At 42.7% G+C, this 15503-nt stretch overlaps 5 protein-coding genes across 5 annotated transcripts; 2 read left to right on the forward strand and 3 right to left on the reverse strand.

Moving 5' to 3' along the window:
- On the reverse strand, positions 1–2185 carry EAF02_002969 (uncharacterized protein; the record flags this gene model as incomplete). Its single annotated transcript, XM_038899017.1, has 2 exons — positions 1–1514; positions 2146–2185. 2 exons carry the CDS (start codon positions 2183–2185, stop codon positions 1–3), a joined length of 1554 nt encoding a protein of 517 aa, XP_038761305.1.
- Positions 2186–5096: 2911 nt separating this feature from the next.
- On the forward strand, positions 5097–6114 carry EAF02_002970 (uncharacterized protein; the record flags this gene model as incomplete). Its single annotated transcript, XM_038899018.1, has 4 exons — positions 5097–5247; positions 5323–5442; positions 5497–5778; positions 5828–6114. 4 exons carry the CDS (start codon positions 5097–5099, stop codon positions 6112–6114), a joined length of 840 nt encoding a protein of 279 aa, XP_038761306.1.
- A 2425-nt stretch (positions 6115–8539) lies between these two features.
- EAF02_002971 (uncharacterized protein) lies at positions 8540–8878 on the reverse strand (the record flags this gene model as incomplete). The annotated part of the gene is made up of 1 exon (XM_038899019.1): positions 8540–8878. One exon carries the CDS (start codon positions 8876–8878, stop codon positions 8540–8542), a length of 339 nt encoding a protein of 112 aa, XP_038761307.1.
- Positions 8879–11115: 2237 nt separating this feature from the next.
- EAF02_002972 (uncharacterized protein) lies at positions 11116–11991 on the reverse strand (the record flags this gene model as incomplete). Its single annotated transcript, XM_038899020.1, has 1 exon — positions 11116–11991. One exon carries the CDS (start codon positions 11989–11991, stop codon positions 11116–11118), a length of 876 nt encoding a protein of 291 aa, XP_038761308.1.
- Positions 11992–13464: 1473 nt separating this feature from the next.
- EAF02_002973 (uncharacterized protein) lies at positions 13465–15386 on the forward strand (the record flags this gene model as incomplete). The annotated part of the gene is made up of 1 exon (XM_038899021.1): positions 13465–15386. One exon carries the CDS (start codon positions 13465–13467, stop codon positions 15235–15237), a length of 1773 nt encoding a protein of 590 aa, XP_038761309.1. The 3' UTR covers positions 15238–15386.
- Positions 15387–15503: the final 117 nt, after the last annotated feature.

Below are 15503 nucleotides of genomic sequence, written 5' to 3' on the forward strand. Positions count from 1 at the left end.
TCAAACAATTGCTCCCCCGCCTCTCAACCACGCCCTAACCCATGCTCTGACCCCCTTATCCCCAACCCCTTTCATATCCACCCCTCTTCCTTTCAGGTCACCTCTCCTCACATCTTCCCAAATCCCACACGTTTCATCGTACCTCTTTCCACTCCACAGTTCCCACATACAAATCCCCAACGCATACAGATCATCTTCTTTGGTCGCTTTTCTATCCCTTCCTTTAATCCACTCATTTGCCCTGTTTGGAGAGACTATCCTGCCGTTGAGAACTGGTGTCCATTGTTCTTCTTTTCCATGATCGATTGAAGCTTGAGAAGAAGAAATCGAAATGAATAGAGAATCGTGGAAATTACTAAGTTTAACACTGACTTGATCGTTCGAATTTCCAGAAGCACAGAGCAGAAAATTTGAAAGATGAATATCGCCATGTACAATGCCTTTTTCATGTAACTCCGACACAACCTGACGCATTGATTCGGAAATCTTCTTCCGCTGGGTGGGCAAATACAAACGGGGAGTTAGAGGAATTTCTTGGGCAATTATGAGGCCGAGTGTGCCATTTTGGTAACAGTTGGTGTTTTCGGGAATGGAAACAGTGCCTTGAATAGTCACACCACATGAGCCAGCGGCAAGATGCATTTGTAGTTCATGAGGCGTAACACCTGATTTGTATAGGAGAGAGTGAGAATGGAAAAAGTGAAAGTTGTTCGTTAGAGTGGACGCAAAGGGAGTCGGGTTTATGAAGGGAGTAATGGTTTCGAGGGGATGGTTCGGAGGTGTCCAGTGCGATTCGGCTTGAGATGTTGCGTCCGAGACACTGGAATATTGAGATTGAGGTGGGTATTCTGTGGTCGTGAGTTTTGGCGAAGACTTATATGAAGTTGAATGTGAAGGGAGTTTGGGCTTGTACTCTATAAATGAGGAGGCTTCGTAATCGTAACTTTGAGGTTGCCATTGCGTGCTGATAATGTCACTTCGTGATGCTATGTTCGGAGCTCCTCGTTGATGTGGCGAAGAATCTGTGCTGTTCAGTATTTGAGATTGCCAAGATGCTGTGTTGTTATGTTGTTCCGCATTCTCCGCAGTCCTTTGATAAGCTGATGCATTGTAGCGATTATTCCACTCTCTTGACATCGATATCGGGTACATAGCGCTCAAGTTATTCCCAGTAGATATCGGGGTTCCGTTGCTTTGTACTGTGTTTATCCACGCTAAAAAGCCATAGTTTCCGTCCTTAGCGACTGTTGTTGAGGTAGGCGGCGGTGGAAACGATGTTAAGAGACTTGGAAGTCCCATGTTTGGATTAAGATCTCTCGAAAATGGTGGATGAGAATTGTAAGACGATGGAGCAGAGAGTTCTTGATATTCTTCACTCCTAGCCATCCCTTGCGGGGCCCAACCAGGCGGCGAAGAGCCTACAAATGAGTTGGAGGAATTCGCTAATTCTGAACAACCCAAATCTCCCCACATTTGAAGGTCTTCGTCCGAAATGAGGAGGTCTTCAAAATCGACTGTGTCATTATTGTGGTAATAAGGCTTGCTGTTGCTTGGCAAAGAAAAGGGGGTGATCCATATTTTGCTGTATTCACTCGCGTCAAGAAAGACTAGGGATCTGCTATAGGGAATCGGGCTTATGCTTTATGGTCTAGCTGGGCTTTAATGCATATATGAAGTCTTAGGGTTGGAGTTGCGACCAGAAATTTGACCTGAAAAGAAGAGTTTTTCTCTCTCTTTCTTTCCCTATTTCTCTTTTAGGTAGTAGTGGCGAGGTTCTTGTAGGCGTCTCGGAATCAAGATTACCATTACGCAAAGACCTATGATGGTCGTCGTGCGATATTTAGTTGTCATGCGAAAAAAGATCAGCGGAATGGTAGGAGTGAGATGATGACCAGAAAAAAGTGCTTATAGAAACTTTAATCGTGAATTACAATAGATTTTCTAGAATTGTGAGTGAGATTTCAGTTCAGACTTCGCCAGCTCGAGACCGATCAATGCACAATATGGCTCCACATAACATGGGAAGTCCGCAATTGTATTCACCTACGCCCTAATAATCCGAATTTCTTCTTTAGCTTCGAATTATCGCCCTAAAAACCTCATGGTATCGATTTGTACCCATCGCACGGCAAGATTTGAGCATACCTTGGGCATCAATCTTGACTCTGACAGGCATGCTCTTCATTGTGTTTGTTCTCCGTGGATGATGACCGAATTGGTATACGTAAAGAAACTTGGGCATGAATGTCAATGGAGCAAATCATAAATCATGAGAGGGCTAGTTTAAGAGTACATACAAATAGGATATCCGGGATCATGTTCCTGAAATACCGGGCCTCAGGAGGTCGTGAAAGTGAAAAGTTTTCAATGCTCGCGAAACAGCCACTTGGCTAGAATACTACAATTCTCACTATCACCACTTGATTGGGATTAGAGCTTTACAGTAAGGCAATTCACAAGATTTAATGAAGAATCATGCAGTTTAACTATTCGTAAAGAACTAGAACTGTCCATTTTATCTCCGATCTATATATCAAAATTGACCGTACTCCAAGCTCGTATCCTTTTCCCTCGCCAAAAAAAACTCCCATGTAAAGACCTGACCCATTTTATTTCAGAACGCCCCTCCTAGCCTGGCAATATGAAGGTATTCTACCCCTATTTTAATTCGTCCCATCTTCGCCTCTGTTCAACATGCTCCAGATCTGTCTTTACAACATTCTACTAAAGCTCGTAACTAGTTCAGCAACACAAACCCAAGAATAAAGAAAACAATCCAAGCCCCATTTCGTCTCAACCTACTAGCTGCCTGCTCAGAAGACCACAGAGGCGATTGACTCGTCTCAGTATACATGGCTCCCGAACTTGGAGGAGTGGATTTTTGGAGACAAAAGAGGACCTCGTGTAGGATGTCATCGAAATATGGGAGCGAGAGATCTTGCGTGCGACAGTAACATGCTGTGAAGTGGAAGATCTATTCGTGCATGGCTCCAAGAAGCTTATACCAAAGTAGGGATAAGTATTTGAGAAAGAAACTGACAAAGGAAATGAGATAAAACGAGTGCAATTCATGTGCTTAAACGATCGTAGCTTTGTGGTATTATTCGATGACCTGCAAGCATCGTTGCAGAAATTTTGTAAGTAAGTAAAGTTTAATGAGCGTGTGGAAAGTGTAGTGTGTGTATGAAGTTAGAAATGGTTTCAATGAAACACTATCCTATCACAAGCTGTTAGTGGATCTCATTTTGTGAACCAATACTGGACTACATATATTTTAGAACATACCAATGTCTTGATACCTTTGCTCGGCTTGTTTGAGATTCTCTAGAGCAATAGCATTGTAGACTGTTGTTCTGCCTTACGCTGGTGCAGCTGTGGCTTAATTTTTGAAATCCAAGATTGTATTGATCGTTGGGAATGGATGATAAACTTGAATAGCTTAAGGTATTGAGATACTTTGAACGAATAAAAGATCAATCGTAGCCCACCTTCGCCGAAACAGGCAGGATCTATTCTCGCATGATTCTCGATTGTCACATGTTCATCGTCGTAGATATGAGCTCACACTAGAATACACATTTCTTAGACGTTGGTTTAAGAAAGATGTGACGTTCGAGCTTGATGATGTGAGGAAAAGTTGGCAGATTCCAGCTTTCAAATATACGTAGCAGTAGATAGAGAAGATCTCTGAAGAACCATAGTCGGCCGCGAGAATGGCAATCGGCCTGGCTACGCATAATGAAACTTTCATGCCTTTCGTGTAAAATTCTAGGCCCCCTTCATTCTGAAAGCTCATCTGACTTTCTGCTCAGTCTGCGAAGTTTCAACAACCTTGATCCTTGAGAATGGTCAGAAATAAGGTGCAAAATTGGTCGTTATGGTCCAAATCCTTTCATATCGACATTCTTATTGTTTGAAACACCAACGATCAATTATTTATTAGAGATGTAAAGAAGCTTGCCTGCGATAACCCCATCGCCGACCCAATAACTCAAAACAAGACCGACACTTCAGCCCTATAATGAACTTTCAAGCATTGAGAGTGCACTTGGCCTCTTTGGGTTAGACCACAGTCGAACGCCACTATTGTTGGCAGCCACACTTGTACAGCGCGGGTAGGTAGGTCGGGTCGGATACCTAGGTAACCAACAACCTTGGAAATGTAAACGAGCAAACGTAACCGACACCGGGTTGTCTAAGCAAATGCGAACGCAGTCTCCTGCGAAGAGACAAACATATCAATTTTAATAAGGATTTGAATTGCGTCTCAAATCGGAGCTTTTTCCGTAAACAGGATTCGTCGCAGAAGGTTGAAAAGATCCAACCAGCTTTCAAAATGGATCTTCGAGATTCTGTCCATATCTTGGACCAGAAAACCAGAGATATGCATGGAGCACAGAGTCATTCCTCTCTGTAGACCCTCCGACAAAATGAGGACCTAAAGTAGAGAGGAGAAGTTGTTTGGATGCTTACAAGAGCCTCAATTCGACCTTGAGCATGACCCAAAAATCAAAATTGCTCGGGCGCGTGCGATAATGACTTTGCGCACTGTTAGCAGCTACTCGAGTACTGAGCACAAGATTGATTACGTTATCTATTAATGTCGGTCTGATGAACGACCAAAAACATCACGACCGTTGACTTGAGCGCTTGCCGTTTGTAGGCCGCGGTTATTATGTACTGTCCTGTACAAACATTCTTTTCACTAAAGAACTGGCCTAGTAGGTTACTTGGGTGGTTCGTAGTGTCTCTTTGAATTCATAAAAGTTTCTTGGGTGTACCTAGATCCAGTGATCTATCGGTCAATATGGTCAACAATTGAAGGCACAGCAATTGCACAGCATGGACATTCAAGTCCAACCAGAGATGGAGCAATGGATACTATGGTTTACCAACAGTCGTATATAGTGAGCAAGGTCTTCTAGTCCTCAAGCCATAAGCCAGGTTATCTATCTGCTCAAGTTGAAATCTAGCAGTGCAGAATTTCTTATCTGACAGATTTTCCTTTCGTCATTCATTTTTGTGTTTTTTAAAGAGTCACTCATTTGCACCGTCGCCACTACTTAGTGGAATTATCCTAATTTCACACCTTCAAAATGTCCGGCCGTGGAGCATGGAGACCCATGAGTATGTTTTTCAGAAGTCCTTGTAAAACTAAGATTGACCCTATTTCTCGCAGATCCAAAGAACATTACTGTTCGAGCTGCAGTATGGATTATTGGAGCCATCCCATTTTTACATTCTCGGGTAAGCCCACAGACTTTCCTTGCTTCTTGTCCGATATATCAATTCGTAGACCTGAGCTAATGTGTTGATGTTTAGCCATGTCGATTGCCGGATCTGCGACAACAACTCCAGGAATGCAGAATGTCTTCATCGGGCAAATCGCCAAGGTAGGCACTGATGGATCCAAAATCGGTGGATTAAGATTTGGTTACATGGGTTCGTGAAGATATCTTTCCTGGTTCTGCGAATATTCGTTAACAAGCTATTTAGGTATTTGTGCTTATGTGGGGGTGGAAGGAAGCAACGGAGATACGTTCAAGAACACAAACGGTTTCCAATGCATAGGCAAGCAGTATAGTCAGTCACCCGACGAAATTGCCGCAACACTTCATGTCGATTCAAATATCATACAGTTAGGACAGAAGTTACAGAACGACATATCTATTTTCATGCCTATGGTCGCACTATCTCTATTTCTCCTAGGATTCCTTGTTGACACTGGTGCATGGCTCCTTGCAGGTCTGGGAAAACCTGCTGGTAAAATCGGCCATGGTAGCCATGCCATTTCTGTGGGCATCTGTTGCTACCAGTCTTGGTGCAGCATATACGCTTACTGTCTCCGTTAATGCAATCAATACGGTACTTGGAGATACAGCTGTAGGATGTTCTGCAAACGTACAGATTGAACAAGGGAAAACGCTCGAGGGACTTCAGTGGGCTGCATTTGCCTTTGCTCTTCTCTTTTCATTCGGTATCTATATGGTCACCAGAGACACCATGTATGGATTTAATATTGCTCCTCGTGCCAGATCTCGTGGAAGAAGAATGAACGATGCGTACCCCGATGAGTATTCCGAAGAGGAGCGATCCTTAAGTTACGAGAGATAATCATAGCTGGCAAGTTGATGCTATCAACAATTATGTAGATCAAAATCTGGATATTACTGGTTGTAATATGAAACCACATATTGAAAGGGGGCACAGAAGCGTGATGTGGCGTTTACGAGATGTATAAATATTTCTGTTTGGGTGGGTGTTTTTACTTTATGTTTTTCTATTTCTGCTAGTCAGCTAGAACAATATAATTTAATTTGGTTTATGCTCTTGATTTTTAAAAAGAATTATTCTCCGACTTCGAATGATTCATAGTTCCATACTCTCCGATCATTTTTTCATATACGATTCGAGTTGTACGTTCATAGTTGGAATAACCGTATTTCATATTCAAATTCAATAAACCACTTATGTCTCACCGTGAGTTCAATTGACAGTTTGACGCCTTTGTAGTACTAAAAGAGGGCCACTGGTTGATGATGAGAGCTCGCTAGCGTGGTTTTTTTCTCACACTTGATTTGAATTCAAGGTTGACTTGCTCCTCGCAAATCTCAATATCAAATTTCATAGACATCAAATGTCTTGAGAATATTAGATTCCAGTGAATTTCTTGCATTTAACCTCCTTTTTGATTCGAGAACTCTCTACTAGGTACATACAGAATACTTATCAGCGAAAGGACTCTTGAAATAAGTATACAGAGCGGGCAAATCTGATCTGGTGTCTGATTCTCGCTCCTAAGGCTTGGATTACCGAGTGGGAAGTAATGGCCAACGGTTTGACTGCTCGTACTTGTTTCAACAAGTCTGAAAATCTCCTTCCGTTATGATTCTCAAATGCAATTTCTCACTGGAAAGAGCGAATTTCGTGAAAGTTAAACAATGCAAATGGCTATTCGATCTCGCCCTCTTCGTTTCTTCTGTTTTTCTTCCCTTTCGTCTTCATTCTGGATACAGCGAATTAATAATAATTAAATTTTACAGCCTTTTTTTAATAATAAAAAATCTTTATGTCGACTCCTATCGATATCCCTCTTACATTCTCCTGCCTGCGGGCTGCGTGGCATGCTATATGGCATGATGGAAAAACAATCTTGTTGGTGACGGGGTTCCTGAAGGATTTATCCTCGCCATCGCAACGAATATACACTTCAATCAGTGTAATTTCGGCCTCGTCATCAATCACCATCATCATGCGGATGGCCCAGCAGATCTTCCAACGGAGGAGAAGTGATAATAGCGTTTTGGCATGGCAGTGAGTAATGGCACGCATAGTTATCGGCCACTCTCTGACCTTCTTTCATAGGTGGCCCCGTCGTGGCACTAGCCTGTAAGACCAGCCAATCGACAAGTCCTCGTCGTTGAGTAGCACGGTACTCCGACGCAAATGGGCACTTGATTTCTAATGCCTCCGGTTCTCGGCGGTTGCATTCAACAAGAAATGGGCACTTGATTTCTATGGTCCTGTGTTCCTCTATTTGTCACAGTAATCGAATAGTTCTGTCGACGAGTGCTTGGGCAAGAAATGTATATATGAGTCCTACAGTTTTCAGCAGTTTTCTTTCTTGGTCCTCGTCTATAGTGGACCTTGTTTACAACAGCACTTCTTAGCACTTCTCAGCGGTTCTGCAAACTGCAAAGAATACTTCAATAAGGAGAGGACATTTGGGTTCTATTGTTCTGGGTTTCAGCAATTGTCTGGTGCTTGATTACGACAATCTTCCTCAAAGGCGCTGAAGGCTATAATAGTTTTGAAAGTGATGGAGAGTACTGCGACAGAAAATGGGCACTTGATCAGTATGACTCTAGCTTGCTCGTGCTTTGTATGATACAAGTGCGGAGCTTATTTGCTTTCGAGGGCCCTGCTGGATAGAGCATTTTAGTAAGGTGTTACTTGGAGATTGCTTGGGCTTCCATCGTTGAAGAATGAAGAGCGAATCGCCATAGACCGGTACCATGAACAACCTGTGGAAATAGAATCTCACGGCTCTACTTCTGATTGCTGTGGCTCACTTCGTCTGGGTTACCATTTTGAAATCATCATAAGTCTCATTAGGCTGATGCATGATAAATATTGGCAAAATCTCTTGACCTCGTGTTTCTCATAAGCCACACAGAGTTCGATAGTCTCTTTCTGGTATGGGAACAATCCACAACGACGAACCAAGCTGCGATACGAGCAAGCTGGAATTCGATCATCACATTAATATGGCCGGAAGAGAGAAAGTAACTGACTGATTGGAGATGCTGGCCTGGTGTGCCCCTTGCAAAATTTCGTTGGCAGCAACTGAAATGAATTCTTTCAAGCCTATGTTACAGGGAACGATTCCTGGAAAGTACACAACTACGAAAAATTTAATCTCTCACTTTTTGACACTCTCGTCACAATTGGTAGGAATCTAGGAGTGGAAACCATTTTAAATTGAAGATATTACTACGTGGCCTCCAAAACTTGATCTCAAATGACCTGGTACGAGAGCTTAAACACCTCGCATCCCCTTGATGGCGACCTTGCTATCAAAGCTGAAGAAAATTGTGGACTCGATGTTCTTCTTCGATCCAACAAGTACTTTTAATTCTGGAAGACTCTCGCCATACTTTTTCAATCGGCGGGAAGCTTCATTGATAACTCGGTGGAGGTCCGCTGGCTCCACGGTGCATGTCATTTGCCTTTCTTTTATCAATTTTTCAAATTGCTCGATGATGGACCATTTTCGTTGAATTTGGTAGAAGCTGCTGACGACGACAAATGTGACAGTCAAAAGTAGAATCTTATTGTTGAGGCAGCTGGGACAAACTTTGAAGATCGAGAAGGCCATGGTGATAGTTCGGAACGTGGGTTGATGGAGGTCTGAGTTCTTGAGGATGTTGATTGAGGGGGCGATGAGAGTCCGAATCTCGAAAATGTTGGTTGAGACAGTGATGAATGGATAACAAGTACGAATTTCTGAGTTATTTATATCTGTGGGGGATTTAACTTTCGAACTAAGGAAGACTTGTGCGAAGTTAGTTAAAAATTGGAGTTGTGACGAGTATCACATGACATAGTGATTAGTTCAAGGCTAGCTTGAACTAAGCGATTGTTATTAGGTACCTATATAAGAGATAAAGAGATCCCTTAAGGATCTCTTTCCTCTTTAGCTATCTTATTCTAGTTGTTTGACCTCTATCGATATGCTCTAGTATGTGATCGTAACAAGAGTTAGTGCTACCAGAAAACCTTTCATACTATAAGTGACATATTGTCTTACTATTATAAACTAGATAGAAGTTAGAATAGATAAGTAGATTTAGGCTTAAAATGAATAAAACAGAAAATTTGCTCTCATTCTCATACCTTATCATGTAACTCTTTTGGCTGTAAGTCGGGGCTGTTTCATTATTCTTGCAAGAAACGAATGATTCCCATATACCAATGTCCAGAAGAACAACGCCCAGGCTATAGATATCATGCTGCATAATATAGCTTTTTTCGGGACTCGGGCCTTGGCGAAGCGGATAATGGTAGAGGTTTATGTCCCATGCAGAGTTTCTTGATCGCCGTGTTGAACCATCTACCATGCGAAAGTTTTGAAAATCTACCAGCAAAATTGAGCCAAGAGCCGAGTTGTTGTCTTGGAATTCAAGGATAGTATCAGAGCGGATGTTATTGTGTACGGATTCAAGAGTGTGAATATAGCTGATAGACTTGACTAACTGGTTTACGATTCTGAATCGGTCCGTAAGAGTATGGCTAATCTGTGATGAGAGATAATCGCGAAGACTTTTGGGCTCATTATTGAGCTCTTGAGGGACTCGGAAGATAAACTCAAAAGAAGATGGCTTCCTATTGCCGAGTTTTATGACCCGAATTACACCTTGACACTGAAGTATGCCTAGGCCTGATAGATCTGTACAAGAAAGCTTTCTCGCCAGCTCTCTAACATCTTGCATTTGTAAATTGACATCGCCATCGGGATCGCATGGGACTGAGTCTATCAAAACCCATTTTCCAGATTCACTTCTTTGGGCAACCTTGGCAGATGCAAATAGTATATCGCGTACTGTTGAATAATTCAGACCAGCCTTTGACGTGATCAGGGGCTAAAGAGGAGGGTACAAACACAGAATCATTTTATAACTTGGCTCTTCTCTCTTCATAGTTTACAATATCAATTGAAACTATTCGGTTCCTAGAACTTTTTCGATACCTTCACTCCGTGACATTACATCTCATTGTTTATTTCCCTACTACGGAGAATACAACTTAATATTTCTGAAGATGGTTTCTTGCTCTCCCTGATGTAAGCTATAGCGAATACTTGACCAAAGAAGGGTACATATAGCCAAAAGAGGTATATGGTAATGTATGAGAATGAGAGTAAATTTTCTGTTCTATTTATTCTAAATCTAAATCTATTTATTCTGATTTCTATTTAGTTTATACAATAGTGAGATATATAATGCTACCTATAATGTGGAAGATTTTCTGGTAGTACTAACTTTAAATATTAGTTCACTTCGCATAAGTCTGCCTTAGTATTATGCAAAGCACAAGTAAGCTAGAGTCATACCGAAAATCTGTCCCTCAATTACTGTTTGTGACACTCTATAGATTTTGAGGGATCCCAAGACAAGATTCGGATTCTTCGAACGTGCAACAGGTATTCAGATAATGAAAGTGTGTCTGACTCTCATCGTTTCAGCTCCTAATATGTCAAGAGGCTGTATGTCCAGGAGAAGTCCATGCGTTGAGGTACATTCATGATGTGCATAACATTCCTGTCGTAGAGTTATATTGACGTATGAATATTTGCAATGAGAGTAAAGCCTTTTGAAAGCTAACGACTGTGATTCTTGGCTAGCACAAGGTTCACGCACTATTGGACTACTCCTCACTTGACAAATGTTTGCATCAACTATAGTGAGTCTGAATCAAACATCACGCATCTCCAAGTTTGCTATTCAAGTATATTCGAAAACCATGCATTAATTTATTCTAAAGCACTACCAAATTGTATGTTTGTGACAGAAGCCTGGGCTATCCCAAGATTCGGTGCACTGAGCGCCACAGTTTTTATTTCTTAGAGCTCTCAGACTTAGCATTCTCGGAATAGAATTCTCTGTGAATATCCATTATAGCTCGAATTTCCCAAGGCGTAATGTCTGAGTCTACAAAGACCAAACTGCCAGCCTTTCCCTTGTACTTTACATATCTCTTCATACTGCATCTGCATTCTGCGCACGGCAGACCGCCAAGACTCGGATGATCCTTGCAAGTACTGCATTCTCTTTCGTTATTGTGAGCATTGGCAAGACCAAAACGAACGACGACGTTCACTCCTTGGTTTTCAGTATGCAGTGGCTCGTGTGTTCCATGCTTACAGCATGATTGAACAATACCGTTGGATTCAGCGCGAGCAATGATGCTTCCTAGAAGGGCTTTGTGCAACATTGCCGCTACCGGGTATACATAATGACGTCCGTCCGCGAAACCACCCACGTGAACACGCTGCATTTCTATGGCGAGTCTTTCGATTGCATCGGTATCCTCGTTATTGAGTCTTCGGTGCATGAGTTCCTGGATGTGAAAGAATGGATGATCTCCGGAAATTGCGTGGAGATCTCTCGCCATAGAGCAGCTAGTGAAAAATGAAGCCTGTCGCCTGAGGTAGTCGTTTCTCAGTATAGCCTCTCCATTTTGAGCCCTCTTATCTAACTCCTCGACCAAATATTTTGCACGTGTACCGGGAATCTTGTACGGAGCGCGTTTAGTGGTGGCTCGTCCCCCTTCGAGACACTCCTCACAGAATAGACGTTTGAGTTCAATGGCCTTCACCTCGATAGGGTATTTTTCGATGGTTCCGAGTTCGCAGCGACGATGTACGAAGAGAGTGTGTCTCTCTTTGCGTTCATTTGTGCAACCGTAAATGAGTTGATAGGTGAAGCACATTGTGGTTATTTTCGAGTATGATGTTTTTCTTAAAAGTCTGAATTCGATGGCCGGGAGGGACTTTCCTTGAGGAAGCAATAGGTATCTAAACAATTTTATGGAATTGAACACAACTTTGCAAGGAAATAAGCCAAGGGGGAGTCATCAATCGAGCAGATAGGCGGAAGAAAGGAGTCATGCTGCACGTGGAATCGAGTGTCACACCTGCTTAGAGTCAGAACACGTGAAGATGTAGTGTTGAAATGTGATATGAACCATGGATCATAAGTGTTACACTTCTCTTGCAGTGATAATTCATTAATCTGCCAATTTATCTTGAACAACGACTGATGAGTATTTTTTTCGACATGAACAATCATTGCATACCAACGTATTTTTTTTACCGGTGAACAATAACTCATCAAAGATTTGATGGTATCTCGAAGCAATCTGAACAATAGTGACTTATCAATGTTGGCCCATCAATATCCGAAGCTCTTTCGAAAATTATACCATCGAAATCCTCGCAAAATTCGTGTTACGAACTGTCAATGATCAAGTCAACCAGAGCGATTTTCAAGGGCCAAATATCTTTTGAGACATCAAGAACCAGCATTTATTTTGTAGCTTGTATATACCTATTTTGACCGCCCTCTTTTGGTGCTACAAAGGCGCTCAACTATCACTTGCACTTACCATGAGATACAAGTGGTTTATTGAATTTGGATACCTATGAATTACATACCCAAATCCGGCCATTTATTTAACAGACAGCAACCACCAAAAACTGTAAACATTAAGAATAATTGCCCCAGAATATCTATATACCATACTCGATGATGAATAGTCAATATAAATTGGTCCTAAATGACAAAGCCATCACAGTATTTTCAGACCTTATGAAACACTTAGGAGCAGTCAAAAGCGTTGGCCATTATTTCCCACTCGGTAGTCCAAACCTTACCGAAGCATTGAATTCGCCTAAGAGAGAAATGGAAGAAATGGAGGTGGTGCAAGTGCTTATTTATACATAAGTTCGATTTGCAAACGTTTACAAGATGATTGAGTCGTGGGCCATGGCAGCTTGCTGGCCTCAAGAGTGAAACGATTATGGTTCTTCGAAGCTACCACTGGGAGCAATATGTTATTCTAGACGCATGGGAGCATACAGCTACTTGAACCACTAGACAAAAGGAATGCTGAATGACCTCCACGGTGTCGAGACTTCAATGCGGACAAATCAATAGAGATGTGATATAAATCTCATTTTAATCATCATACACCAGAGCTAGGCAAACAAATCAATTTAACGCAATCGATCGATGTCGTAACACTGTTGAGAATCAACCAACATGCATATGTATGATGATCCATCGATGATGAGGCTGAATAGCAGCCTTGTTTTAATTGGTCAAGGCTCGATCTCGACAACCATGTTTCGTCAATGGGAATAGATAGCATCAACCAACTCCATGACACCATATCATCAACAATATGAGTTCCGAGGCTTCGCGGCCATTAATTCTACCTCAAAATCGGAAACTACGGCACTTACAAGGCATATACGTCCGAAATCTGACTCTTTCTCGTCCGCGGGGGAAAACAATCGACGATGCAGGTCTAAATAAATCACCACAGAAGCTCGAGGCTTTGCGCCGCGAGTCGCAATTGCATCATGCGCAGTCATCGGGGGATTTGCGACCTTCTGCGAGAACCAGAAGATCGAGTTCCAATTGGGTAGGTGCAAGTCCGTCTATAAGACAGAAGAAATTGGAGGATGTAAGGGATAGTCGAATGGCAGATAGCTTCTTCACACTGCATTGCGAGGGACAGGATGATCCGATATATATCAGCGAGGTTGTAGAAAAGGCAATGAATCCTACGTTTCGATCTTTCGATTTATCTTCATTCGGTCCTGCGACGACGCGTCTCGATACTGTTATTGTAAAGATATGGGTTAAACGACAGGATTTCGTTCCACTGATTGAAGAGGAAGTCAATCTTCAGTCGTTGCAATTCTTAGGACGGTTGGAGAATCACCCTTTCCCGCCCAATTCTATTATTTTCCAGCTCGTAGATGGCATATATACCATTGATCTTACTTCCAAGCCACCTCGACCAAGGCCTAGCATTGCGCTTCCTACATCCTCCTATAATGCATTGATGCGCCTCTCAAATCTCGATGAATCCATTCAAGATGCTTTAGCTACCCGCGAACAACTAACTTCTCAAATAAACAACATACTCACTAACAACACTTCTCCGTCAACATATATACCCGTTGCCAAAGAGTCCCTCGCCCTCGCAAAACGCTATGTTACCACATCCCGCAAACTCCTCCACCAATCCCAAACTCGTCAGCACGATCTAAAAACATCTATATCCTCACGGCGCGCCGCCATTTTCTCCGGCTATGCCGTGCAATCTGCCGCCGAGACCGACGTTCAAAATGCCCAGGAACATCTCAACAACTCCCGTACTCTCCTCACAAGCACCAAGTCGCTTATTCGCGACCATCGCCGTCGCCTCTGTGAAGAACTCATCGAAATTTACCCCATCGAACCCACCTCCCACCCTCTTCTTTTCACGATCTGCGGTCTCCCTCTCCCAAACACCACTGATGACGACAATATCTCTTCTGCCGACGAGGATGTCGTAGCCGCCGCTCTAGGCTATGTCGCGCAATTGGTCAATCATCTCCAGTACTATCTAGGAGTTCCACTCCCCTACCCCATCACACCACATGCTTCTCGATCTCTCATCCACGACCCTATATCCCTCGTACAAGACCGGCAAAGAATTTTCCCCCTCTACCCCCAATCTGTCATTCGCTTTCGCTTCGACTGGGGCGTATTTCTCCTGAACAAAAACATCGAAGCACTAGCCGAATCTCAGGGTCTCCGTGTCCTAGACATCAGACAAACAGTTCCGAATCTAAAATACTTATTATACGTCTGTAGCGCAGGCTCCGAAGAATTACCAGAAAGGAAGAGAGGCGGGGTGAAAGGATTACTAATTGGAGGTACTGGAACCATCAGAGGAAGTAGAAGGGGTAGCGAAGATAGCGCGGTGACGACGGGGGTCGGTGATGTGGTGAGAAAGGCATTGGAACATGGAAATGTGGGAATAGGACTTGGATCGGGCATGGAAAATGGTGCTGGGAACGGAAATGCACAGGCGGCGCATAATGGTCAGATTCAAAAGGAGCCATTGGTCATGACAGGACATAGTTTGAGGACGAGTGGGTTGAGAGAAAATGTTCATTAGATGAAGCGAGCTAATGGCTGGGTTGGAAGGGCTTGGGTGCCCTTGAGTATATATCTAATAATGTGTTTGCTGAATATACAAGACTAGCGAAAAAGAGGAAGAGCGAGAGCAACCACGGAATTAAATTAATTAATGCTTCGACCATACGTATACATGCATATCATCTCAACCTTGTCATGGAAAAGTGATAAAAAGTGATGGGAAGGTCAAAAGTATTGTCACAAATCTCGATTCCGATCAGAAGTAGATTATAAAAACCAATGCCA

Source organism: Botrytis sinoallii (assembly GCF_014898435.1).
Source record: "Botrytis sinoallii strain Bc 23 chromosome Unknown BSIN_004, whole genome shotgun sequence".
In the NCBI taxonomy this organism is placed as follows: domain Eukaryota; kingdom Fungi; phylum Ascomycota; class Leotiomycetes; order Helotiales; family Sclerotiniaceae; genus Botrytis; species Botrytis sinoallii.